The 27,479-nt window shown below is 35.6% G+C and overlaps 1 protein-coding gene across 6 annotated transcripts; it reads right to left on the bottom strand.

The window, feature by feature from the left end:
- Nucleotides 1-7,273: 7,273 nt before the first annotated feature.
- Nucleotides 7,274-26,903, bottom strand: LOC109003559 (rho GTPase-activating protein REN1-like). Of its 6 annotated transcripts, none has more exons than XM_035693600.1 (24): nt 26,767-26,903; nt 26,395-26,486; nt 26,096-26,173; nt 25,409-25,445; nt 24,534-24,610; nt 23,537-23,607; nt 23,314-23,392; nt 21,510-21,654; nt 20,838-20,957; nt 19,626-19,703; nt 17,834-17,889; nt 17,661-17,730; nt 17,067-17,151; nt 16,403-16,646; nt 14,824-15,033; nt 13,616-13,942; nt 13,321-13,370; nt 12,169-12,229; nt 11,998-12,081; nt 11,639-11,752; nt 11,395-11,564; nt 10,257-10,320; nt 7,747-8,073; nt 7,274-7,659 (listed from the first exon to the last, which is right to left on the bottom strand). In XM_035693600.1, exons 2-23 carry the CDS (start codon nt 26,422-26,424, stop codon nt 7,753-7,755), a joined length of 2,571 nt encoding a protein of 856 aa, XP_035549493.1. In that variant the 5' UTR covers nt 26,425-26,486; nt 26,767-26,903; the 3' UTR covers nt 7,274-7,659; nt 7,747-7,752. The 6 variants fall into 6 exon arrangements, with proteins under 6 accessions (XP_035549493.1, XP_018837279.1, XP_018837277.1 ...); XM_018981734.2 differs by having other exon boundaries at nt 7,747-8,076; nt 26,767-26,868; XM_018981732.2 differs by having other exon boundaries at nt 7,274-8,076; nt 26,767-26,868.
- Nucleotides 26,904-27,479: the final 576 nt, after the last annotated feature.

The raw sequence follows: 27,479 nt of genomic DNA, 5'->3' as shown, positions 1-27,479 counted from the left end.
AAGCAGATCTCTAATCTTCCCAATCTCCATGACACATTGGCTTTAGCTACCAAAACTCAATATTCACCCAACCGATATATTCCCAAGCCTTTTACCTCCCAACATCGAGAAAAATTGTTTTGTACCTTTTGCAAAGTCTCAGGTCATTCTCTGGAAAAGTGCTTTAAGGCCAATCCAAACCTTGACAAACCCACATGTACACATTGCAATCTCGTTGGTCACACTGCAGAGAGGTGCTACAAATTGCATGGCTATCCTCCTGGCCATAAGCTTGCCACTCGATCCAAAGGGTCTGACCTTTCTATCAACCAAATTAGTCTCTCTCACAGAACAGATCAATGAGAACTCTTAAGCAGGTCTAACTAAAGAGCAATATTAGTACATTATTGCTTTGCTCCAGTCACACGGTACACAAGCAGTAAATCAGGTTCAGTCCATCGATCCATCTCCAGTTTGCCCTTCCCCTTCAAGCATGCCTGATATACCTTCCTGCTTCTTAGTTTCTCATGCAAAATCTTCACATTATATTCTTTGGATAATTGACACCGGTGCAACATATCATATGATCTGTTGCACCTTCTGTTATACTTCCTCACCCAAAATAGTTGACTTTAAAGTCAGCTTTCCAAATAGTAATCATACCAAAGTTACTCACAAAGGCATTGTTACACTTAACTCTGCCTTCACTCTCAAAGATGTTTTATGCATCTCCTCTTTTAAATTCATTCTCATCTCAGCAAAAAAATTAGTTCAGGATATCAATTCTTGCTTTGTTTTCTCTACTAATGAGTGTTATGTGTAGAACCTTTTTTCTTGGAGCACGATTGGGAAGGGTGAGGTTGTCAATGGTCTTTACCATCTTCGATTTACAGGAGTGCCTCCCACAGCCTTATCTTCCATCTTATCCACTTTACCTTTTAGCAAACAACCTGTTTCTGCCGCTGTTACCTCTCAGCAACATATTCACAATTTATGGCATTGTAGACTGGGTCACTTGTCTGACTCACGACTATCCTTATTACAAAAATATTTACATCTTTTACCTTCTATAAATTCAATTGTTCCATGCTCTACATGTCATTTATCAAAACATCACAGATTACCTTTTTCTCTTAGCAATAACCACGCCTCAAAACCATTTGACCTCATCCATTGTGACATTTGGGGACCTTGTTCCCAGATGGCATACGATGGCTCAAAATATTTTTTAACCATCATTGATGATTTTACCAGATCCACTTGGGTCTATTTGATGAAAAACAAATCCCAAACTCGACGTTTACTTCAATCTTTTTGCTCATTAATTGAAACACAATTCCAAACAAAACTTAAAGCCCTTCGATCTGATAATGAAATGAATTTTTAATGACTGATTTTTTATGCAAAAAGGAATTGTTCACAAAAAACTTGTGTCGAAAGCCCTCAACAAAATGAGGTTGTAGAACAAAAGCATCAACACATTTTGAATGTTGCTTGTGCCTTAAAATTTCAATCTGGTGTTCCTTTATCTTTTTGGAATGATTGTATTTTAACCACTACCTATCTCATTAACAGAACATCATCCCCCAATTTACAAAACAATAGCCCATACCAACTCCTTTTTAAAACCAAACCAACCTATCAACACTTGAGAAACTTCGGTTGTCTTTGCTATGCATCTACTCTAAAACAAAACATACATAAATTTGACTCTAGAGTAAGAAAATGCATTATGCTTGGATATCCATTTGGCATCAAAGGCTACAAGTTGTTCAATTTACTCATCCAATCTATTTTTTACTCTCGAGATGTCATTTTTTGTGAACAAATCTTTCCTTATAAAACTACATCTCCCACTTCACAATCTTTACCCACATCTCAGTTTCTAACTCCCAATACCGATATCAACACCCAGCCCACACACTTACATTCTGACATTCCTTTAACATATTCACCATCACAACCTTTCGACCCTACAACAGAATCCATCTCAATCCAAACGTCACCACATATTGATCGTACACCAGAACCAACTCCAGCTCAACTATCACCCCATCTCGAGCCTTCAACAGAAACTATCACATCCCAGCAAGCCACATCTCCCTTTCATTCTAACATTCTCACATAACATGATACAACACATCCCATCCCTCCCATTAACCACTCTTCTCTCCTACCACAAACAAATATCCCTTCTCGTAAATCCAAAAGACAAAAAAAATCACCTGCTTACCTCCAGGACTATTCCTGTAAACAAGCCATTGCAACCTCTACTTCCTTTTCAAGCTCAAAGACCAAAGGTAATTCACTAAAAACTCTTTTATACCTGTTACATTATGTCTTGTCTCATGCTAAATTATCTCCTAAACATGCTGCTTTTGCCATTTCTATACTTCATCACAATGAACCTTCTACTTATACACAAGATGTGAAAAGCTTGGACTGGCGCATTGCAATGAATAATGAGATTGTTGCCTTAGAATTGAACAAAACTTAGGATGTTATTGATCTGCCTATTGGAAAAAAGACTATTGGTTCAAAATGGGTTTACAAAATAAAATATAATTTGGATGGTAAGATTGAAAGGCACAAAGCCCGCTTAGTTGCCAAGCGTTACACCCAAGAAGAAGGTCCCGATTACCATGAAACTTTTCACCCGTAGCAAAACTTGTTACAATCAAAACCTTACTTGCCGTGACTGCCATCAAAGGTTGGAAACTCCATCAATTCGATATTCATATCGCATTTTTACATGGAGAATTGGAGGAAGAAGTCTACATGAAAATACCCCCTGGATATTCAGTTCAAGGAAAGAACAAGGTTTACAAATTAAACAAGAGCTTGTGTGGCCTCAAACAAGCATCTCGGCAATGGTATGCCAAATTTTCCTCCTCTTTGTTACAATTTGGATTTACCCAATCAAGAGCTGATTGCAGTCTATTTACTAAAGGAAGTGGTTCATCTTTTATAGCATTACTTGTGTATGTTGACAATATTGTTGTAGCTTTCAATGATCCCCATGGTATTTCAGCTCTCAAGATTTTTTTAGAGTCAAAATTCAAAATCAAAGATCTTGGTACACTTAAATACTTTCTTGGTTTAGAGGTGGCTTGCAACTCAACTGGAATTCAATTATGCCAAAGGAAGTATTGCCTAGACATAATTAATGATGCTGGTTTAACTGCTTGTAAGCCTAGCTCAATTCACATGAACCCGAAACTCAAACTCACTAAGGATGAAGGCCAATTGCTACATGACCCATCAAAATTTAGAAGGCTCATTGGGAGACTCCTCTACTTAACAATCACACAACCTGATCTATCTTTTTCTGTTAATCTACTCAGTCAATACATGAGTGCTCCTCAGATTCTACATCTTGAAGTAGCTTACAAGGTGCTGCACTATGTAAAAAAATCACCTAGACAAGGCTTATTATTTCCTACTTCATCTTCTTGGCAATTAATCTCTTATTGTGATTCCGATTAGGCATCATGCTCAGATACAAGAAGATCCACCACTGGCTACTGTTTGTTCCTTGGACAGTCACTTATTTCATGGAAGTGCAAAAAGCAGACCACCAACTCTCGTAGTTCAATTGAGGCAGAGTACCGCTCTATGGCTGCTACTTCTTGTGAGCTTTGTCTGGTTAAAGTATTTGCTTGCTGATCTCATGGTTCCACATCCTCAACCAGCCCTGCTTTACTGTGATAGCAAGTCTGCTCTACACATTGCCTCCAACCCAGTTTTCCACGAAAGGACCAAGCACATCGAATTAGATTGTCATCTAATTCGGGATAAAATTCAAGAGGGCATCATTTCAACTGCATACACACCCTTTTCTTGCCAGTTAGCTGATATCCTCACAAAAGCTATTTATTCTCCAATGTTCTCTTCATTATTGAGCAAGACGAGAGTTATTGACATACAATCTCCATCTTGAAGGGGGCTGTTAGAGTCATCTTAGCAAGCCACTATAGTCACACTCCAGCTCAACAAAGATGCTTCTAGAAAACAATAAGCTGTAATTCTGTTTTACACAAACTGTACAAATTAGTTAGGGATTCTTATTCTTTTATTCCTTTATACTTACTATAAATAGGTAGTGCAGTACACTGTAAAGTAAATGAAAAAGTGCAAGCAACGCACCTTCTTGAAACCAACTTATTCTTTGCATTTCATCACTCTGCTTCTCTGCAAATGACCAAAGTTACCAAAACCAACACAATCCAAGCCTACCTCTAGGAAAGTGCTTGTATTTATTGTAGTGTTTGGTGAAGAAACCAGGAGCAATGTTGATGCCCATATTCACAAATTCTTGTTTATATCAAACTACATACATGAACTAGCTTGGCTATGGTGGTTGTGAGAAGCTCGAGTTGGTGATGGGGCATTTATAGAAGCGGCTAGGGGCGGGAAAAAGATCGATAGTAAGGAGAGCCAAAAATAAGAAAAGAAAGAAATAAAAGAAGATGGTAGATGCTAGTAGAGGAGGTAGGAGAAATAGTGGGAGAGCGAAGAAGAAGAAAAAAAAAAGGAAGAGCTTAGCAAGTGCTAAACCTAGCGGCAGTGTGATTTCCACCCACGAGGACCACGCATGTACTTTGCACCCTAGACCACAACAACATCAACTGTCTCTTTGCACATTCATTTCTGGACCTCCAACTTCAATCAAGTTAGCAACACATGATTTGGGATCAAGCTTAGAAATTTCACGCCACCACCGATCTCAAAAACATATATGGAGGGAAAGACAGGAGTGAGTGGTTTTGAAGTTTCCTGATCTCGCTTTTAAATTTTGTTTAATGTCATTTTAGGGTTGAGGAGATTGATCAGGATAGAGGAATGAATGGGACAAAGAGATATAGAAAGAAGATAGATTAGCTTTGACATGAAGGTACTAAATTGGTTTTAGGGATCAAACGTAAACGGCAATGGCAATGATTGGTTCCACGAGGAATGGTTTGGCCATTGCTATTGATGGATTTTGATATTTATATTTTGTAGAATCTGTTTGAGTTCATATCCGAGTGCAAGGAGTGGAACTCTCTTATGAAAGCGCTATGCATTTGTCAATGCGTACATACAACGTCTCTGGGTTGGCATTGCTCGACTATAGAGAGAGATATATATATTTTTTTTTCCATGTCTTCAAAATTTTTGAAGAGACTCGATCTGTTTACGTTGTAAAAATAGTATGAAGTTTGAACCATCTCGGCTTAGTAACAATTCATTAGACTTGAGGATTTAGATTGAGCTATAAACAGTAGAAAACGAACCTTTTCTAATATTGGTTTAGGGTGGGTTTGGATGTTAAAGTGAGTTGAGTTGAGTTGAGTTGAGATGATAAAATATTGTTAGAATATTATTGTTTATTATTATTATTATTTTGGGATTTGAAAAAGTTGAATTGTTTATTATATTTTATATTGAAATTTGAAAAAATTGTAATGATGAGTTGAGATAAGCTCAACTTCCAAACAAAGCCTTAGTAACAATTCATTAGACAGGTTGTCTGTGATACCCCATATGATATGGATAAGGGTAGGTGGTGTATGGGATCTCACATTGCTTGGGAAGGAGAAGTTTTTGCTCTTTATAAGATTCCAATGGGACTCCAATTGTATCATTGACTAGTCCTTTTGGAGTATAGGTCATGTGGTTTGGGTCTTTCATTGGGGCGTTACAAATGGTATCAGAGCCAGGTTCCAACCAGAAATGTGAGACTTGAACCGTGCCACCTACAATGGACAGACTCGACGAGGACGTCGGGAATTTAAGGGGGGTAGATTGTGATATCCCATATGATATGGATAAGGGTAGGTGGTGTATGAGATCCCACATTGCTTGGGAAGGAGAAGTTCTTGCTCTTTATAAGGTTCCAATGGGACTCCAATTATATCATTGACTAGTCCTTTTGAAGTATAGGCCATGTAGTTTAGATCTTTCATTGAGGCGTTACATTGTCTTTGGGTTGTCAGTTATTGGGAGGGTTGATTTTTTGTGTCGACACGTGGCACAAGCCCATTATCTCATTTGGGGAGCTTGGAAGGAATACAGGGCTAAAAACACAAATGGGCCTTTGGGTGAGTAGTTAGGCTCCAAGTGGCCAAATCTCATCAATTATAGAATTCTTACATCAATCATCTATTTGAGTTATGGGCCGAATCCCTTTTACACGTGATAGCTTGTTAGGCTCGGAGCTATGCTTTAATGGCCCTCAATATCAAACTCTTAAGTCCTTTCTTTTCAGGTGCATGACCACTGAAGTGGACACTCCTTCCAGAGGACCCGATCATCAACTGCGTCATACTTCAGTTCCAAGCCAGCTTGGGCCGTGCTTATCTTTTCCTCCATTCGACTCTATGGTCTCCCCGAACCCTAGAAAAAACCACTATAAATCTTAGCCTCTGTAGCCTCCAAACCACAAAACACTTTCTTTTCATCGATCAATTCACCCAGCAAGTAAGGCTGCGTTTGAATGTTAAGTTGAATTCAGTTGAATTGAAATTTTTATAAATAATAATAAATTGAATAGTAAAAAAAATTATATAAAGTCCATCTAAACTGAGTTTAAAATATATTTAGATGTTAAGATGAGTTTAATAATTTTTATGAGAAATTGAAGAAAGTTGTGAATATCATGTATAAATATGTTTTAAGTTGAAAAATATTATAAATCTCACATGTAAAAAAGTTTTGAGTTTGGATGAATTTAATAATTTGAGAGTTGAGTGTTTATGTTAGACTCAGTTTGAGAATCAAAGGCAGCCTAAATGTCTAAGAGACTTTGCGTCCCTCACTCATCTGTAGCCTTCAGCCTCCATTCCCATCTCCTAGTTTCCAGTGGGATGAACTCTAACCCCAACTAGTCTTAGTCAAATATACTCTTCCCCTTCCTCCCTATTTCTCTACATGGTTGGGTCTCCACCACCAAGAGTAAAGAATCCCGTAATTGAATTATAACCTTTATTCCATTATCCGAAAAGAGATGGGTCTCAAGGGTTTCGTCGAAGGCGGTATTGCGGATTCCAGATTTACTTGTCCACTCTATAACTGCACATATCATTTATTTCTAAAACTAGGAAGGAAAAGAAAAAAAATAAGAAAGAAAAAAAGAACTTCATCTGAAATCATATTGAACTTGAAACCCTAAATTTAGGGCGAAAATGCCATGTTTCATTTACTTAATATTGGTTTTTAATATATGCATAAATATCGATTCAGTCCATACAGTTTAGGATGACTTTTTAAAATCATTTTATAATAATAATTTTATTGTAGAGAAGAAAAAGAAAGAAAATGCAAATCATATATACAGTTAAATACACCACCTCCCATACACACAAGTCATTGTTAACTTAATCTATCCATCCCTCCATCCAATGAAAAGAAAACCCCTTCAAAATGGGAGGCTTGAACCTGGGATTTTCTCCCCCAGGTTTAGTCCATTTACACCAAGCAACTCCAATAAGATTAGATATTCAATTTACCGATACAACAAGATTACAGATGTGATTCATTAAAAGAAAACCCATGCTTTGTCTTTGATCCAGCAAAAATCAGGAATCATGATTACATATAAGCTTACGTCATGGAAGTGGATGACCTGTACATCATTAGGCTTGGGGGGTGTAGAGACTCGAGCTTCATATTGGTATCAAACTCAACCTTGTGTCAATTCTATCCAACAACTTCCATGAATCAGATTGTTAGACTACAAAAGCAACATGAAATGCACAAAACAATCACCGAGTGATGGTATAAGACCTGGTATCATCTAGAATTTGTCCTTGGGTGGAAGAAAAGATTGGCCTTCTGATTTTCTGAACCTTTCTGAATTGATTGGCCTTCAGTTCCCACCTTTCTGTGAGGGTTGGCAGGTAATGTACAATAGTCCAATCCTTCACTTATGTCTGGATTTTGGACAGATTGAACTTCAAATCCTTGATTCTTGTCCAGGTTTTGGACAAGTTGACCTGATCCTTGGCCTTTATCCATAACATGGAGTTCATTTGCTATCTGGCTACGCCGTTCCTTCAGAAAGTTGAGCCTCATTGTCAACTTGGAGAGTGCAGCAGTTGTTGGATTTGCTTCCTGCTGTGCACATAGGTAAAATGTATTATCATCAGTACATCAATTCTTGTCCTGCTAGAACAGAATATGAAGCTGACAAACCAGTTGGCAATTGAAAAGCATAATCAGTTAGACTCTCATGAGTCTGAGTAGAAATTTAAGAAGCTCGTATTCCATATAATTTCGAAAGCTATCATGCATGTAATAATGCTCCATGTACATTTTCTAAAGAAGTTAGCATCAGCATCAACATCAACATCACAACTAGGGGTGTAAACCGGTTGGTCCGGTCCGGACCGAACACCCCATAGGGACTGGACCGGACCGGTAGTTATCGGTCCGGTCCTGTCCATTTGGTCTGACCTTTTTTTTTTTTTTTTAAATCAATTAATAAAAAAATTTATTTAAAATACTAAATTAAATTAAGTGATTTATTAATGTGGATTATGTAACAAACTCAGTAAAAAAATATTTTATATGGTCAATGATAATAAATTAAATGAAAATTACATTATTAATTTATATAATTACTATATAATTAACTAAATGATATTATATATTAGTTAATTCATAGAATATTAACAAGTGTTAATAACATATTTAAAATTTTATATTGTTAATAGTGATAGGTTAGATGAAGATATATATAAAATATTGTTAATTTATAGAATATTAACAAGTATTAATAACATATTTAAAATTTTATATTGTTAATTGTACAATTATTATATAAATAATATATATAATATATTTTTTTTTTTATTCGGTCGGTCCGGTCCAGTCCGAGAAATCTCCACCCCAGGACCGGACCGAAATTTCCCTATTTATTGGACCGAAACCGACCATGCATTTAGTCGGTCCGGTCCGGTCGGTTTCTCCGGTCCGGACCGACCGGTTTACACCCCTAATCACAACCACCACCACCACCACCACCACAGCAACAGAACAACATAAGTAAGTCATATTGTCATTATTATTAATAACTTGGAATAAATTATCCTAATGTCTTTAAAAAACCATGACTACCCATCACCATCATCAAAGGAGATTTGGGATCAGCTCATACTTGGTCAAAAGTAAGGAACGTAGCAAAGGTATGTGAATTGAATGCCAAATTATGGAAAACCTGGGGTGAATTATTTGTGGCAACTGACATCCATGGACTTCGGGGTTTGTGGCAGAAATTAAACTGCTAGCAAATCTGTCAGACTAATTATGGAGCAGATGCAGTGAGACTCCAAAAAATAATGGAAAAGGCACACATCTATCAATTCCTTGCTGGCTTAAACTCAGAGTATGATTCATGTTAAAGTTCGGATTTAGTAAAAAGAGCCTCTATCCTCTCTTGAGAAGGTGTTAACTTATGTTTAAAATGAGGAGAATCACTGAGGTGCTATGCTCCATCGTTCCTTACTCTGCACTGGTTATGGCATCCCAACAAAATGGCAAACCCTGGCCTCACCTCGACCTTAAAAAAGATTACCAAGTTTTCCAAAATAGAAAATCCACTGACATATCAAAGCTTCTTTTATTTTTCATCTCTAACGAGTGACAAGGACAACTGAAATCTCAAAGTTCAAACCCCATATATATAAGGTAGTTCTAGGAAAAAGCAATCTGTCAAAGCTGAAGTTGATAAATAATCTGAAAACAAATGGGTGAGCTCAAATAAAGTATTTATTATAATGGTGGTATTGTTATAAAAATTCTAAAGTATATCTGAAATCTATTAACTTTTCATTACTGAGCCTTGTCATCTGTTCACCAATATTTGAGCCAAACCTAACAAGCCATCCCTTCACAAATGAAAAATAGTACTTGGGGATACATTTACAAGAATGCCAAGAACAACTCCTCAAAAACGAAAATGATTCTTTAACACTAATCCAGTCCAGCAAAATCGGATGACCAACAAGCCAGCCAGCATCATCAAAAGATGAAATTCACATTCATTGGGTCCTAGAGTGACGCTTGATCTACTAAGAGAGGCCTACTGGTAAATTCTTTTGTAAGACTGTAAATGGATCTCATTATACTCACATGACCATTATTTGTTGGGCGATTGAATATAAGAGAGAAATTTGTAGATTCTTCATTAGTCAGATCCATCTATAACTCAGATTCTATCATTGACCTGAATTATTTACATATACAAAACTGAGACTATTTCTCAAGGAATTATCTCAAATGCTAAATTGATTTACCTTATTTCTTGACCCTTCAACAAGTACAGTTGGTGTGCCATCAGTATCCTTCTGTTTATCTTTTCTGTACCAAATTTTAAATGAATAAAAATAATGAGGAATTGAAAAAAAAAGCACATTACCAAAGGCTAACTACACTTCCCCCATTTTATCTTCTTCAAAGCATTCACAGGCCTTGTGTACATATATGAGTGAGCAAAGTGCAAACTACCACGTTTTTTTTTTTTAATTTGCACCACAGTGAACACTAGATTTTTCGAGTAAATTGTCTAAAATGCCCCCATTACAAAAATAAAATAATAAAAAATAATAGTATATAATAATCCAGAAATAATAATAAATAATATAATGATAAAATAAATAAAATAAAAATAATAAGACAACAATAATAATTAAGAACAAAAATAAATATTAGTGGTAAAAAAAGAAAAATACTAATTTAAAAAAAAAAGATTTTTTTAAATTAATTTTTAAGTTTTAAGCAATGAAATTTTAGAACATAAAGGGTGCAAATTAAAAACTGTGGTAGTTTAGGGTGCAAATTGAGGTTTTTGTTAATTTGGGGTGCACTTCGAAAAATTGGTGGTAGTTCAAAGGTGCAAATGAAATTTCCCCAAAAATAGTACTTGGCCCAAACTTGTACTGTAAATGCTTATTCATTACAAAATATTAACACATTATGTTCTTATAGCTTTTATATGGTTTTCATCTAAACAAAAAATAAGCTTGATATTAATCTGCAGAAATCATTCCCTCATGTAAAGACTGTATATCATCACTTGGTGTATAATGATCCATACATTAATAAGGGCACCATACATATTAATCATATCGTTCAGTATGGTGTCTTGTAGGTTAGTCATGTCCTCCCTCTTTTTAGATCTGGAGGTCTGCGATCTAATCCATATTGGGTATACATCTATGGGATAAAGATTGATCATGACCGTCCCCCTCCCAAACAAAAGTTTCTGGGAAGACAAGTGGGTGCGTAAACTGTTAAAACAAAACTCTAGTGTAAAGTCACATAATTTTCTAAGTATTGAATGTGTCACAAAAAAATTGGTAACATTATTTAACAACCATCAAGCAGAAGGCAACACAAAAAGATATTCAACCATTATGTAAAAGAAAATCTTACAGTTTTGCTTGATGATTTGGAGTTTGTTGCGGTCGATTGTACAAAGCATGCATAGAACCATAGTTTTGTTCACGATATTGATTAAGCTGTGCTTCAAGGTCATCAACATGCTGCTTCAAATTGTTAATATCTGCCTCTGCCTGAGCAATTTCCTCAAGCTCTGCCTTTGTCTTTGGCAGAAGTGCAAGTTAAAAATTGATCAAAACTATTTATAGCATACTAGTTGGATGTGAGGTAGACAAACCTTTTCATCAATAGTGGCTAAACCAGGTAAATGCCCATGATAAGTCTGAGTTCCGGCTTCAAGAGTTGCCCTCAGGTCTCTTTCCTTTTGCAACAGTTCCTGAAGTCTTGCGACCTAAAGGTACAATTAACACTGTCACAATTAGGCCTTCTGCATCAAGATCGGTAGCTACCAAATAATTTATTGAAACCATCTAGTTATGTAATGATATTCAATTAAAACCAACAGGCAGAAAGAGCAAAAAGAAAAAAAAATGCATTCAGAACATTTAGATCGCATGTAACAGAATACATATGTTCTTCTAGGAAAAAAACATAAAAAAGGAAAAGGAACTAAAGTATCTCTAATATTGAACGTACATCTTGCTCTAGAGCTAGACGACGCTCGTGCAAGGCCTTCTTTCTTCTTTCCAGACTTGCTTGCAGAACTGTGTTTCCTTTAGCCTGCAAAAAGAAAATTTGATTTGCATGATAACTCCTATACATTTCATAGAATGATACCTTAAAAGGGAAAATTTTGTAAGTCTCTACCTCTTCTGCAATTCTGTTTTGCAATTCAGTTTTAGAGGCTTCAAGCCTCTGGATTTCAACTCTACACAAACGGAAAAGGGAAATTAGATGTGTTGAACAGTTGAGATTGAGCCACCATGACTGAAAAAAAAAAAAACAACAACAGAAGAAACCAAGTTCCTATATTGAATAAAAAATTCCTGTTAATGATTCAAGATTAAAAAATATAGGTCATAAGCACTTAATCCTAATGACAAAGGCAATGGCCACAACCTTAGATTTATAGTTCAGGATTTTAAATCTTTTTCATTTCCATTTGTTTCATCTCTGGAGCAACAAGCATACAAGTAAAATATATTGTGCCTCTGATACCAAGACACATTCAATATATGTTGATTCTCTAAGAAACAAGGTAGTTATCTTTCCTTTTCTACTTCGTAAAAAAGAAAGAAAAAATCATTTGGAAAACCTCATTTTCTCGATATTGATTTGGAAAAAACCCATGAACTATGATCCTATTGGGAGGCCTTAATTCACAATGCTATCATAGAATATTTTACTTCTGTTTAAGAGTGGATAGAAGAAGAAAATAAAAATATAACAACACTAACCTAGGATCAGTGATCTGATAGCATGTTAATCATAAGTTTGAGGAAGAAAAAGAGAGAAAAGCTTTCAGAGAAAACCTATAAGAAGAGAGTTCTATGCTAACCCGAAGAAGAGAATTCTCTTTCTTCCTTAACGTCATCATTAAGAAGCTTAAATACTTCTCTCTTTCATTCGTGAAATTTTTAGACACTATGAGCACACTACCCCCATATTGAACTTGGTCTAACATGTGGGTCCTTGTGCATTCGTATGAGATGGGCGAGCACTATACCTACTCTCTCTCTCTCTCTCGCACACAGGCACGCACGCACGCACAACACATGCATTTGCACATGTGCAGGCACACACGAATTAAAGACCTTGTATTTAACCTGCCAAGAATAGTGTCTCAAACAAGTGTTTATCTAAGTGCTAAAAACAATTTAACTGCACCTGCAATTAAAGCGTCAAGCATGTAGTACAAGGCACCAATGATAATACAATGAAAGAAGCACTATAGAAATATATTATGAAAATTCACATAAGAAACAATTTCTGTACACAGATGATAGATGCATCACTTACTCATCTTCTACAGAATAATCAATGGACTCCATGGAAAGGTTCTTCCTTCCCTGCATGCAAGCCAAAAGAAAAAAGGAAGAAGAAAATAATAAAAACACTCAATTACTACAACTACCAGGTTTGGAACATAGGCAAAATGCTGAGCAATTCATAATTAATGAATGTCAAGATTCAAAGCCTCTCTTCGAAAATTTATACTTAATAAATTTTAAAAAATGTAAATAGAGAAACATGGTCGAGAAATTAAGACCTAGAGCTAGTGTGCACGTCATGAATTCATAAAACATATACTCACAGAGGTACGTTTCCACATTGATTGATGCCTAGCATTATGTTCAGGTACATTAGATATGGCTGTAGGTACTTTAAAGCATGATGTTGGAACAGGACAAGCACGAGGAGGAACCAAAATTGGTTCTTTAGAAACATCTCCTAGTAGTTCAGCAGACTCAATAGCCTGCATTTTTGAACCATTATTGCTTTGGTTCGAATGACTCCCGATTTTGGGAACAAAATGTTGAGGCAGTGAAGCTTCAAATGAAGTTGATGACAACTTCTGACTGGCTCCAGAAACACCACCTGATTCAGGGAACTTGGAGTCCGAATTTGAAGCACCAGAATCCTGCAGTTTTGAACTGGTCAGTATAACTTCAAACCATCAGAACCCAGCACCTTAGTTAGTACCAATCAAAATAAATACGTCTAGAACATAACCAGATGAACCATATAATATGACAGCACATGGATACATGACTAGAAATTGGAAGGAAAATAATTTATGTAAGGAGAAGAAATGGCAACAACTGTTGCACTTAGTAGAAGTTCTTGCAAATTTGCAATGAAATCATAAACTTGAATGAATAAGCAAGATAGATGCGAGTTTTTTTTTTTTTTTTAAAGGGGGGGGGGGGGGGGGGGGTTTAGAAAGAAGTAAGATTAGCAATGAGATTATGTGATGTAACTAGCACAAAAGTTTGTTTCAAATAATGAAAATAAGTTCCTGAAAGAAGTTTTAAACTTTGTGCTAAAATTGAAGACATATAAAAAAAAAAGAATGTAAAGAAGTCTATAAGGAAAAAGAGAAATCTGCACCGGGGGATTTATTTCCTGGATGCACACTGACACTGAAATTTCCAAAATAGAACTATTATTGATCTATAAATTGGCAGGAATTATGATAAAGAAACTCTGGATGAAAGAATCTAAACTCTAGAAAAGGATGAGTATCTGTTATAGTATGAATTCAATCCCAAGGTTTGGATACAACTTCAAGGGAGAACTTCAAGACATGAGAACTGATAATACAGTAAACAGTAACAGGTGTTCCAAAGGAACCCGAAATGGGAAACACATACGAAACATGTAGCATAAGACATCAGCTCGAAGGTTGCTTATATGTAGAAATGCAAAAGCACCATTTAATCCAATCTAGAAGTGCAAAGCACCATCATCAGAGTGTACAAATATATGTAGATGCTCATGTAAGAAAGTATAGAGACAAGCCTTAGCATCACAGAAATATTCGTCTCCAGAGTCACCACTCTCGCTGCAGGATTCATTTGAGACATTTTCAAGATCATCATCCGCATCAGACTCCTGTGTTGCATCACCATGTTCATCATCTCCATAGGACTCATCGTCATCAGTTGCCTCTTCACTCTGACTTCCACTCTCTTCCGAGTCAGTGTATATTTCAGGAGACATGGACTCTTCCTGCACACACACTACTAATTCATGGAGCTCAAAAGCACAAAGAAAAAAAAAAAAAAGAATTCCCAATGAGGTTGCCATCTGACTTGAGACAGCCAATCTGGCCTTTCACTACCTATTTTATTGCACTGCAAAATGCCATTTGGAACTTATACTAGCAGGGTTGGAGATAGGGGGACCGAGCAAGGCAAGGCTCCCCAAAAAATCTGAAAGTAGACTTTTTTTGTCACTTTCCAGTGTTCTCTCCTCCCCCCCGCGCCAAAAAATTCACAGCTTTTTTTTTTCCTAAGCAAAACTTTTTACGCTTTGCACCTTATAATACTTTCTAACAGACCCCTCCAAAAGTTTTTCATTTTTCACAGACAAAATAAATAAATATACAAAATAAGAAGAAAAAATTTCCCAAAATCAAAGATAAGAAGAAAGATGAGCAAGAGAAGAGACAGCTGAAAGAAAGATCTGAAGTCAAATGAACCTTTTGCCCAAACAAAATTAGAACTTTTAAGAATATCAAATATATTTTGTCTTATGGAGCTTTACTATTGTGGTCTATGGATTATTTTATATTTCTTCCATCTCTCTTTTTCTTTTTTCTTTTTTTAATAAGAGCATAAATTTTTAAATCAAACAAGTTAGATAATTCCATGACCATAAATGACACATATATAGTCTCATACATAGGTGCATATAATTAATGATCATTGTCAAGGAATTTCTTTTATTTCTCATTTTTTTGTCAAGTTGGTTTCTAGCAAATAATAGGCAGTGTACTTGTGTTCCATATGATGACTTTTGTTAGTGAATCTCTCGCGCTTGGCCATTTTCATGAGGATGAATATCATAGAAGGTGAGTGTCTTGTTCCATCAGTCTGTCTACCCCAAAGAAAAAATCATAGCTCTTCCCCTATTTGCTAGTACTGGGATCAAACTTTGTCAGGTTAAAAGTACGAAGAAAGAACAAGAGAAGATTCATACTTTGCAGTTCGAAAAGAGGAGAAGAAATTTCACCTTCATTAGTGGCATATCCAAACTAGTTTAAAAATGGGAAAAAGAAGAGAAAAATTAAAGATTTATCAAAGTTGATGTTTTTGGTAACAGGTTGTCCTTTTCCACTGATCCTTTTTTGAAAAGAGTTCATATGGATTTTTTAACAATCTCAAATAACATTTAAAAGGACTATAAGAAAAAGAGCGTCGATGGAATTAATACATCATTTGGACAATTCATAAGTCAAAAACTGATAATGAAAGAAAAGTCATATAGCATTACTAGCACAAGATATGAATGGGTGGGTAGGTGTGTTAAGTCTGTGAGAAAGTAACTATAGGAAACCATAGAGGCAATTGCTAATGAGTAAGATACTAGAAATTACCCCGAATATGTTATCATACTCCTCTAATAGAGTTATAACAATGGCTTGAGCATGGTTAGCTGCAGCAGCTGCTTGGAGAAGCTGCACAGAACCATCACCGCCAACATCAAAATCATTTTGAATTTCACAGTCTCCAGCCAAAAGGGGACGCAGAAGCAAGGGTGCCATGCAAGCAGCAACAGCTGAAGTGCTCATTCGATTCTCAGCTTTGTGAGAAGCCACAGTTAGCATCATCACAAGTACTCTGAATGGGTGCAAAATAAACAAATCAAAATATAGAAAATGCAACTATGTGCCAAAAAATGCAAAAGGTAAAGCTATTGAGTGCATAGTTGTCGAATGGAGGAAAGGAAAAGAAGAGGAAAAGGTGACAAATAAAATTATATCAATATGTGACAGTGTGCATGTCTGCATAATTGTGTGTGTGAGTGTGCGAATTTCTAAAGAATCCTAATCACAATGAACATTGAAACTGAAAAAGACAAATATACTTTTAATTAAAAAAAACAAGCCTTTCTGTTTCGAAACAAGAAACATATACCTATATAGAATATTTAAATTATGAATACCAAAATGAGATCTGTCTAATAAAATATAGACAAGGATACCTTAATATAGTTATGAATAAATATAGAAATAACAATAAAAGAAATGTAGCAACTACCTCTGCAATAAGCGGCGATTAGGCTCTGGAAATGTTTCACATATTGCTCCACGCATAGCATTGACTCTAACACCACGATCAGTTCCTACTCATTGTAAAGTAGTCCAAAGATTATAGGTAAGAAAAAACATAAGTTTAATGATAATACCAAACACATGGTAGAACACCCAAATGTAATGTGACAAACACAATGTTGCATGAAACTTTCCTGGATAATTTCTCATCTCATTTGTTTAAATACAATGTTGCATGAAACTTTCCTGGATAACAAACACAATGTTGTTTAAATACGCAGATCCTGCGCAAAAGATAGTTTCTCATCCCAATGCCAAACTCTTCTTTTTAAAGCAACACTGACTATGTGCCCCTAAAGTGATAAGAAAGGAAGAAATTCTCCTAAATGCTTAGTTAAAATTGTACTGTCAAGAGGGGAGCTGTCCTCACCACCTCCCCTTTTTTATGCTAATGATTTAATTATGCACTAAATTCATTTTCAAATAATCTTTTCCCTGATGCTTTAGCACAATATTTATTATGAATTATAACAAAGCAAAAAAAAAAAAGGATATTACTCAAACAATTTAACAGACTTACGAAATGCTTCTAATAGTGCAGTGCAGCAAGATGCGGGAACTGGAGATGATGGCAACTCCCGGAGGACATACTGGATAAGTGCATGGAAGACAATAAATAAAAATAGTTTAGCTTCTAATGTGTGTCGTGCCCTACATGAACAAATCCTGCTATGACTATAAAGAGAGAGATACCTTGACACAATCAGCAACGACATGTGGATCCTCCTCTGGTGAAAACTCAAATTTTCCTAAATTAAAGCAATAAACAATTCATAGATGAAATAACATTGAACCAAAAAGAAAAAAAGAATCTCTAATGGAAAACTACCATGCAGCTTTGGTTTCCTAAATTGTACTCTGGAGGCAAAGAGGATTTTTATTTTACTATTTTTTCTCTTTGTTATTGTTCATAAAAATTTCAGTTTTTATTTTTAATAAAACTGTCCTTATATTCATTGAAGTGATCATTTTCAATAAGCATGAATTATTAAAAAAAAAAAAAAAGAAGAAGAAGAAGATAAAAAATTAGAAAGGTTGGCTTCGGTTGGCTTCAGTTGTTGCAATGTAAATAGACAATTCTTCAAGGAAAAAATTTGTTCTCAGTTGTTTGGTTGAAACCTTGAAAATCAAGCTACATGTTTTTGTTTCACTTAAACAATTAATGTAAAAACCCAGAAATTCAAAAGCACCTAAAACTAATGGCTTCTTGAACCCCTCCCCCTAACCCCAAAATAGATTGTGGCAATACCAATACCCCCATGATCATACCCATGATGCAGCAGTACCAAAACAGATCCATATTCCAACCATTACCATGAGCAACATATTTCAGAAGTCCAGATCTCTACACACAAAGGGCAATAAGCACTAAATTTCAAGACACATTCACCTCCATAAATTCCCCACAAAAGTCTCAACATTTAATCTGAACAGGCCCATGTTTAGGAGATGATCGCGGTTAAAGAGATCTGGTAGGAGGCAGGGTGAAGGGAGTAAAGTGCCGGTGGTAAAGATGCAGAGGAGTTGCCGCATTGAGTTGAATCTGTAAACTTGATGTTTTCTGGGAGAACTACTAGATTCAGGTATGGGATCCCCTGAAAAAAACTAAGGTACGATATTGAGGACTGGGTGGGTCAATTTGGACTTTGTTTTAGAATCCAAAACAATTCAGTCAGAGCTGCTAATATTGATCACTTCTTGGCAAGATTCACCACTAGTGAGGCTATGGCTCTCAGGCAAATGGTTGGGAGGGCTGCATCAACCATTGATGACCAGAATTGGTGCTTTTTGGTGACAATGGGACATCAAAGAGGAAGAAATGGAGGGTGCTGTCTTTGTTAACTACGGACTGCAAGTCATTCTCCCATTTTGAGTGTTTTTGGTTGACCATATAAATATTTTCTGTTGACAAATATTTTTCAGTAGCACCCAACATTGCAAACTGTTGCAAATATTTTTAGAAAATAGTTTATGTTGAGACAGAGATCCTTAGTTACTATAATTATACTCCAACATTGCTTGGGTAGACAATTGACAATTCACCAGCATGGCATGTACATTATGCATCCCATTAGAAAAGCAAGTACTCATAATCTGAAATAAAAAATACCTTGCATGTAAGACGTGAACAAAGATTTCCTCCAAACCTCTTAAATTATCTTCTTTCTTTTGAAAATGTGAGACATATTTTCAATAGGATTTACAGTGTTATATTAACTGGGAGAGGGATTTTTAAATGAGGAGAAGGATTTAATCGTGGACCAACGCCATTAATTCTATTAAAAAAACAGGTGCCTCTCACAGGCTCAAAAGACACATAATAATTTAGTAGACTGGGTTGGAGGAAAGGAATTTCTTGCAACCCAGTTTGGAAGAAAACTTTGTCCACAAGACATGTTGACCAAAAATCACATTCTACTCGTTTGTATTAGTCGTGAACGTAAGACAAAAGTGAGTCAAGAACACTTATGTGTGACAAACCCACCTTGTTCATATTCCCAAACTCGCTGTTCAACATCATCAACATACGCAGCTTGACGCAAGATCCCTTCTACTTTGACTCCTGATATTTCTTTGATAAGATTCATATAAACAAAGTAACAAACAAAAATATATGTCTAAAGAAAGGTCCTGCAGACTTACATGTGCTAAATTAACAAAAGACCCAAAAGATCTTTAACTTTAAGAAACTAGTGACACTAAATGTAGCAGGTGAAAATATAATATGCTGCAATACTTATTAGATGTTGCAAGCCATTGCCGGCACAAAGTGGAAAATAAATTACTCTACCCTTCTAAAATCAAATCATATATGCATGATTCCTGCACAAAGATGCCGATAGGTAAACAAAGACAAGAAATTATTTACAAGCTAAATATACTAATGCAGTGAAACAAGAATACAGTAACAGGTTCTAGTATATAATGTAATATTAGAAAATGTATCAATGATTCCATAGTCCACCAATCAGCCTGCAATAGGCCTTTGAAACTCATCTATATTTGTTTCCTACCAATTTCTCCTGAGATCACTATAGTAACTTAATTAAGTGAATGGTGTTTGAAATTTTGACATCTAAATTTGTGTTTCGTAAAATCCCAACATGAAATACTTGTCAATATACTGCCCAGAAACAAATGAGAATATTCACACATTGCGTACATAAAATTATTCCCTCTTTTATCATAGTATTCCATCATCCATTAAGAATAAGTAGATTTTGAATGACTAATATCTATCCTACATCACAAGAACATACATTATAGACTACAACATAAGTATTAAAATCAGATTTTTTTCTGGATAAAGCTACAATCTACAAACAGAAAGGGGGGTAAGAACATCACGGGATTTGAATACAAAATTAGGGTCAAGGAGGTGGGTAGGTATGGAATGAATGGTGAAAGCTTCCTAATCTTCCCAAGTACTAAAATCAGCTACTAGCATATCCATAAGCACTGGGGCAGCAAAATACTCACCAATTAAGGTGCCTCTGATGATGCATGCACACTACAAATTCTCTCCAACACAAGATTTTAAAAAGAAAAAAAAAATCCTACTAGAAGAATCAAGAACACAATTTATAGTATTCAGAAGATAGAACATTCACTAGAAAGTAATTCACTTCACTGAATTCACGTTTTAAAGTGCCAAAAAAATAAGATCTTAAGCAATTACGAAAAAAGCAAGACCCACCATACTCTTCTATAAACCTAAGGGCTTTTTCCAAAAACGATGGAGCTCCATCAACATCTTCCAAAGCAAGCAAAACTGGCCTTCCAATAACTGTAGATTTGGCAGGTTGTCTATCCTTCACTAAAAAGAAATAAAGAAACTATCAAATCTGTTAAGAAACTGGTAAGCAAAGAGAAGCAAGTAACATATCCAAGTTCCAAGTTCAAAAGGTATGCCCTGTCGATACAAGAAGTAATGTCCCAGAGACAGATATAAAATGTTTTTGAGAACCTCGTGCTCAATAAATCAACCATAGATAAACATTACCAAGACAAGGTCAACGCAGAATCAAATAAAGAACTAATAGGATGACAAAAACTGAAAGAATCAATAACATACTATAGAAGTAAGGTATTTTCTGTAATAGTAGTTTCAGCAGATCTAATCTGCCGCCCAAAGATTTTCAACTTGAAACCATATGTTTAAACCAGATCTTTCCTATATTTAGCTCTTCTTATCATGTTGTCAAATAGCAAATTCTCAACCTAAACATTTGAGACCACATAGACGATTGGACTCGATGGAAGCAAAGGTAGTGAGTAGATTTTGATAACTCTCATCCAGAAGCTACTCTTTTTTTCAATTTAAACAAATTAACAATAGATGTAAAACATGACAACAATAAGAGCATACACTGTTCCAAAGAATTATCAACTGAATCATTCTGATCATTCCTGAAGATACCATTTTGCCCCATCACATGAGCAGCACTTGGTGCTTGCACCAAGGCTTTCTCAAGTGCAGCCTTCCACTCATATAAATCCTCCATGGTTTCAGCCTGCAATACCAATATAAAAGCCATAAGTCAGGCATACATCGAGACCAGAGAAAAACCTCAGTTAAAAAGTCCAGATAAGCCCTCCCTATTCTTGCTTTTGCCCAGCGGTTTTGGACTTGGTCCTAAAATTATTCTCCATCTTTTTTCCCCACTCAAATAAATGATCCAAAATGCCCCAAGCTATCACTAAGATGCACAATTCGTGTTTCCTTCTGTATCTCTAGTTTTGGCAAGATAGGCTTCCCTTGAGGAAAATGGCATTCATGAAATTTTGCATTGCCAAATGTAGTTTTCACCAAAGGTTCCACATGATAAGGAGCTTATTTTTTGGCGATACTTGTTGAAAAATGAATCCCAAATTCTTCATTCTGATTCTTGATTCTGAGCCTCATGGTTCTTCATTTAATAATGGCCTTTAGATACACTCACTTGAAGAGCTATGTAAAGTTTGCACTCAACTTACAAAATGCTTCCATTAATAAGTATAGAAATAATGAAACACCTACGACGTCTTAGTGAGATTCCAGCTTTTACCCCTATCTCTTTTTCTTCTCTTTCTTCGTCTTACTGTATATGTTAACCTCCACTGCATAACTCACAAATCTTTAACCCATAAAACCCATCCCTTTAATCACAGATCTTCCTTCCACTGAACTGAAATCGAACTTTTTTCATACTCAAAATATGACATGTTCAATTTTTTTTATCCAAAAAATAATAATGCTTAAGTTTTTTTATTCAAAAAATAAAAAAAAATTGCATATTTGCACAAATACCTATAGCCTTGTGCCACATTTTCCTAGCCCCTATCATTAGTTTGCTTATGCCCAGTCAGTGGTTAACGGATTAGAGAAATTTGTGCATAGCGTGTTCCTTTTGGTAAATGAGTTAGCATCATTTTAAATTGAATCTTAGTCATATTTAATTAAGTATTAGTCCAATATAGGCAACCATCCAAGGCGAGTTTCCCACACAAATACATCCATCCAAATATTAGTTTTGAGATCATCCAAGCCAGGCCATCCCAAATCATTTATGCTTTGCTTTCAGCACATTGTGAGCACAAAAAAGATAAAGCATAAACTCATGAATAACGGACTCTTATGTTCTGCCTGGCCTCAATTATCATGTAAATACTTATCAAAAAATAAATTATCATGTAAATGGTATAGAAAGTTTATGCCTACTAAATATTTCATGTGTCATATCAGCAAATAAGAGTTCTATATAAACTCTGCGTCAAGCATGTGGATTTGACCCATGGAGATCAAATCCTTAAGGAAAAGTAGAAAATATATTTCATAAACTGTCACCATTTAGGGGGGTGGGGGGAGAACAGCTTTCCAATTTCCTACTTTAGCAAGATGACATTAAACATAGTATCTTGTTTAAAATGTCAACCATATGGCTTCATATTTAAATTCGATAGATAGAAAAGCCAATAAAATCTATGGGTGTGTTGGTTTTAGAATGAAAGTGAGTTGATGATGTCATGGTTTAGACAAGACATAATTGGACCCAGTTGTTGAGCAGTTTGATACAAAAGTCGAGCAAAGAAAAGGTGATATATACAAAGAAAAATTAAGAAACAGCAAATCATTGAAGCAAGAGAAGCCTTTTAGTGAGAAGCTAAATACAAGAGAACACTGGGGGGAGCACCTTAAGTGTGAATGCTCGTCCATCACGTCCATCAGGAAAGAGCACAGTCAGGAGTTTTTTATCTGCTTTGACCTCCACACTATAAATTGTTGAAATAAAGTATGCAAATGTGAGTGAAGTTTTCCATTTCCAAGATGGGTAAAACCGTGAGAAGGGAGCCAGAAAACTGAATAGACACAAAACTGGAAATTTGAAAAATAAAAAATAAATAAATAAAACCAACCTGCCTGAATTGTTGAGGTCAATCCCACCGAGCGTCAAATTCACTTCACTCCCCTTTTGAGGAACAGTGCTCTGAAAAAAATAAAACAATAGAACTTGAAACCTTCCAAAAACTAATGAAGTACAAATTCACACCCCATACATACATACATACATACATACATATAAAGATGTACATAAGCATATGTAGGTCCATTTAATTAAGTTACTGCTTTCCTTGATTTCATAAATATGTCAAATTATCAAACATTTGTTCATCGGTGGTCATTTGAAGTTGAAATATGTTAAGCAGTTATTTTGCATTTGTCATCCTACAACAAAATGTGTATTTGAATCATTGCCATGAAGTGCATGGAAAAAGCCCCATACTCCAAAAAGTAGCAAAACCAAAAATTTTATACCCACAAAGAACAGAAAGAAGATTTCCAGCGGTGTCTAACCAATAAGTGTCAAATTAGATAACTAGTCGAAAAGACAGCGGAACCACAGAAACACGGAATACCAAAGAGAGAAAAGGGTAGTCTATTGTAACTATGCAAAAGGTGCTCATCTGTCTCTGCCACCAAGTTGTTGCTTTCAAGTAGAATTTGACTGTATTCCTTCCAACACAATAAAAATGTCCCACTCATTCATCAAACAAAAGGTCACATGTGAGGACAATCTACAAGCTCCATAGCCAGTAGCTCAAGGAGCTGCTTCAAGTAGACACAGCTACTCCTAATTAATGCTTCAATAAAAACATTCTAACCACCACAAGCTAGTGAATGGAAAGGAGATGAAATTTGAAACTAGATACTTCTGGTTTAAGCGAAAAGGGTGAAAATAAATGACCATCATGGTATATAAGTGCTAGATCAAGGATGCTAGAAAAAAGTAAAAAGGAAAAACGGATGCCACCCCTGTGGCACTTCATAAGTCAATTATTTCCATTTCTTAAGATAACTGCTTAACAGAATTCACAAAGATTGCAGAGTATAGAAAACTAAACAACTACTTACTGGATCGCTTCTGAAGAAAACCAGGGAAGTGCGTGTCAAAATAAACCACCTTTTTTTCCAGGATGTCCATCCAATTCCTACATTAAAAACATATATATAATTATAACTCCAGACAAGCACAAAATACTTGCAACAAAGATAATTTTACGTTAGAACATTGAAGTCATGTGTATACCAATTGATTAAACATGTGTAGAGAGAGAGAGAGAGAAATAATTGAATTGAGATGAGCAAGAGCATTGAAAATTCTGCCGTACTAGGGGGATTAAGAAAAGTAAAAACAAAACCAATCTGTACACCTAAGGTAGATCAGCACTGAAATAACATGAGACAGAGAACTGCAATTTGCAGGAAACTTGATATTTTATTCCAGTAGTTACCCTGTTTTAGAAGCAGCAAACCTTATCCTCAGCAAAGAAAAAATCACCTCTTCTTTAGTTAAGTAAACAGAAACAACTGGATAAGTAAGAAAAAGTCATCCTATTTAAATAACAAATCTTCTAGATAAATGTATGTCTTGTATACTTCCTATGTTCGGCAATATAGGCAACACGATGAACCATTCTCAATTCAAAAATCCACACAAATGAATGCCTTTTAAAAAAGAAGTTGTGCGTAACCCACCCTAGTTCCAAAACCACAGAGAGAGAGAGAGAGAGAGAGGAAAAAAAAGGTAGAAAAAATGGCAGCGTTAATGAAAAAAGAAAATGTCAGAAATGGAAAAAATCATAAGGTTCTGAGGAAGAAAAAAGCAACGGTAGTCATGAAACGTTAGAAAAATTCAGTATAATACCACCTAAGGTGTTTACAGTCCATGCCATGCTACTTTTTAATTGAGTATATGTATATATGTAAACCAATGAAGTAAGACAGACCTTTGGATGATATAAAAAGTGGCCCACTCTTGAAAACCTGCAAGACAATTATACTTCAGAACACATTTTAGGGTCAGATAAACCATTGTTATGAAAGTAAAGTTAGGATGAACCAGGAGAAACTTTAAACACCAACCTTAAATTTTATGAAAAAACAAAAGAAATATGTTCATCCTCTTGCCTCTCAGTTAACCATGATGAGCAAAAATGTCTCGAAGTCTTTAATTAAAGTGGTCCATGGATAATCATTCCAATGTCAAACAATAAAAAGGCTATAATTTCTATGCCTTCACTACTCAATTTTTTGGTTCTCATTTCGGAACAAAGACAATGCTATCTTTGACGCACTAGAAAACAAAACATGAAATCTCTTTCTTCGGTATATTTCTCTCAAGTAAATGTTGGTGCAAAATTTTCGATCAAAACCCATATGAATTTTTAAACGTACAAATTACAGGGACAAGCAAAGAACTATCTAGCACCAAAAGGTCAAAGGCGCATAGTCATGGATTATGAGCACTGTAAATTATGAATGGTAATTACACGTTACCAATATGCTCACATCGGTCAAGTACAAAACAAGCATCATACAAAAGTGGTCTAGAGCAGCATAAATATCGAAAAGCAACATTAAATGACAACATCCGCGATTGAAAAAAAGGGCAGAAAAATAAAAATTCCAAGTACCGTATTGACACCACGAGAAAACAGATGATCAGGCGGACCGGGCGGTGGAGGAGGGGGAGGAGGAATGCCGCCATCTCCCTATACCACAAAACGAAAATAAATTAATACCACCAAACTCCTCGTGCAAATGCACCCCATGTCCCACACGCATATCGAATTCCAATTCTACGCGCACGTAATCACAGAATTCACATCCCTCGTCCATGCATGAAATTCAATACGTTTACCTCAAAAATGGAAACAATATTGGTATCGACGAGCGGCATGGTAATATCGTAAGGAGATCGAAGCATACATACCTGAGACGATTCCGCATTTCGCGTAGTCATCGTCTGATCCTGAATCACAGAATCATCTCCCAGAAAAATCAGCAAGCTAGATCAAACACCACCTTTGAAAACCCACAACGATCAAAGTCGTAATGCAATTCAAAGATCAAGCACAAAACAAGCAAACACCCTCCCAAAAAACAACTATCTAACAACAAAGCCTCCCATGAATAACCTAATCAAACAATTGCCGCAGCCGTAAAAGAAACTCCCGCAAATAGAAAATTTGAAAAAAAAAATTACTGTTCAGGAACGTGCATTTCATTAGCGAGCATGCCTTAAAAAATCGAAATTAAAAAATTAAAAAGCTAAAATGATTGACTAACAACAAATTATACATACAAGAGCGTGTTTGGATGTTGTGGTATGAGGGGTACGAGAAAGGGATGGTAAGAGGAACACGGACTCTCCTCTCTCTCTCGGCTTCTCTCTCTTTCTTTTTCGCTCTCTCTCTCTGCTACGTTGAGACAAGAATGTTCATTCCCCAACGGAAACCCGTGGTGATCAAGTAAAGCCCATTTAGAGCGGGCCCTCTTTCTATGCGGCAGTTGTACACGTCATCCGTAATTCGCAGCCTTCCACTCGCGCTGGAGGGAAAACGTGGGGGGCATTCTCGGTAATCTTCTCAGTTCTCACTCCGATGATCCGATCCTTTGCGAGAGTAATAATAAAGTAATTTTCAAATAAAAACTGTTCTATATTATATTTTTATTTTATCATTATTTATTAGTTTTAATTTTAAAAAAAATAAAAATTGAACTAAGGTTGATATGCAATCCAATATCAAAATAATTTTATTATTCATCATCTCTACACATCATACATCATATTTTTTTCTTTTATTCTTCTTAATAAAATTTTTCGTATCAAAATAACACAAGATAAAATGCAGCAAAATCATTTTATGATCTGTAGGATAACAACATCAAATCATTTATACTCTAAAATAAGTGTCTAATAGGTATCCCGATCAAGATTACTTTTGAATCGAGAATAGAACCAATGAGTAATGTTTGGCTATAATTTTAAATTCAGTATTCTATGTTTAATTTAGT

This window comes from Juglans regia, chromosome 8 (assembly GCF_001411555.2).
Source record: "Juglans regia cultivar Chandler chromosome 8, Walnut 2.0, whole genome shotgun sequence".
Taxonomy (NCBI): Eukaryota; Viridiplantae; Streptophyta; class Magnoliopsida; order Fagales; family Juglandaceae; genus Juglans; species Juglans regia.
This window is presented reverse-complemented; position numbering and strand designations above follow the sequence as displayed.

Coding starts and splice junctions, on each gene's coding strand:
- LOC109003559 (XM_018981732.2), bottom strand. CDS start 26,424: ATGACTACGCGAAATGCGGAATCGTCTCAG. Junction 15,034..16,402: donor AGTATGATAACATATTCGGG/GTAATTTCTAGT, acceptor GTGTGTGTGCAG/GAAGAGTCCATGTCTCCTGA. Junction 12,082..12,168: donor AAAACAGAATTGCAGAAGAG/GTAGAGACTTAC, acceptor TTCTTTTTGCAG/GCTAAAGGAAACACAGTTCT.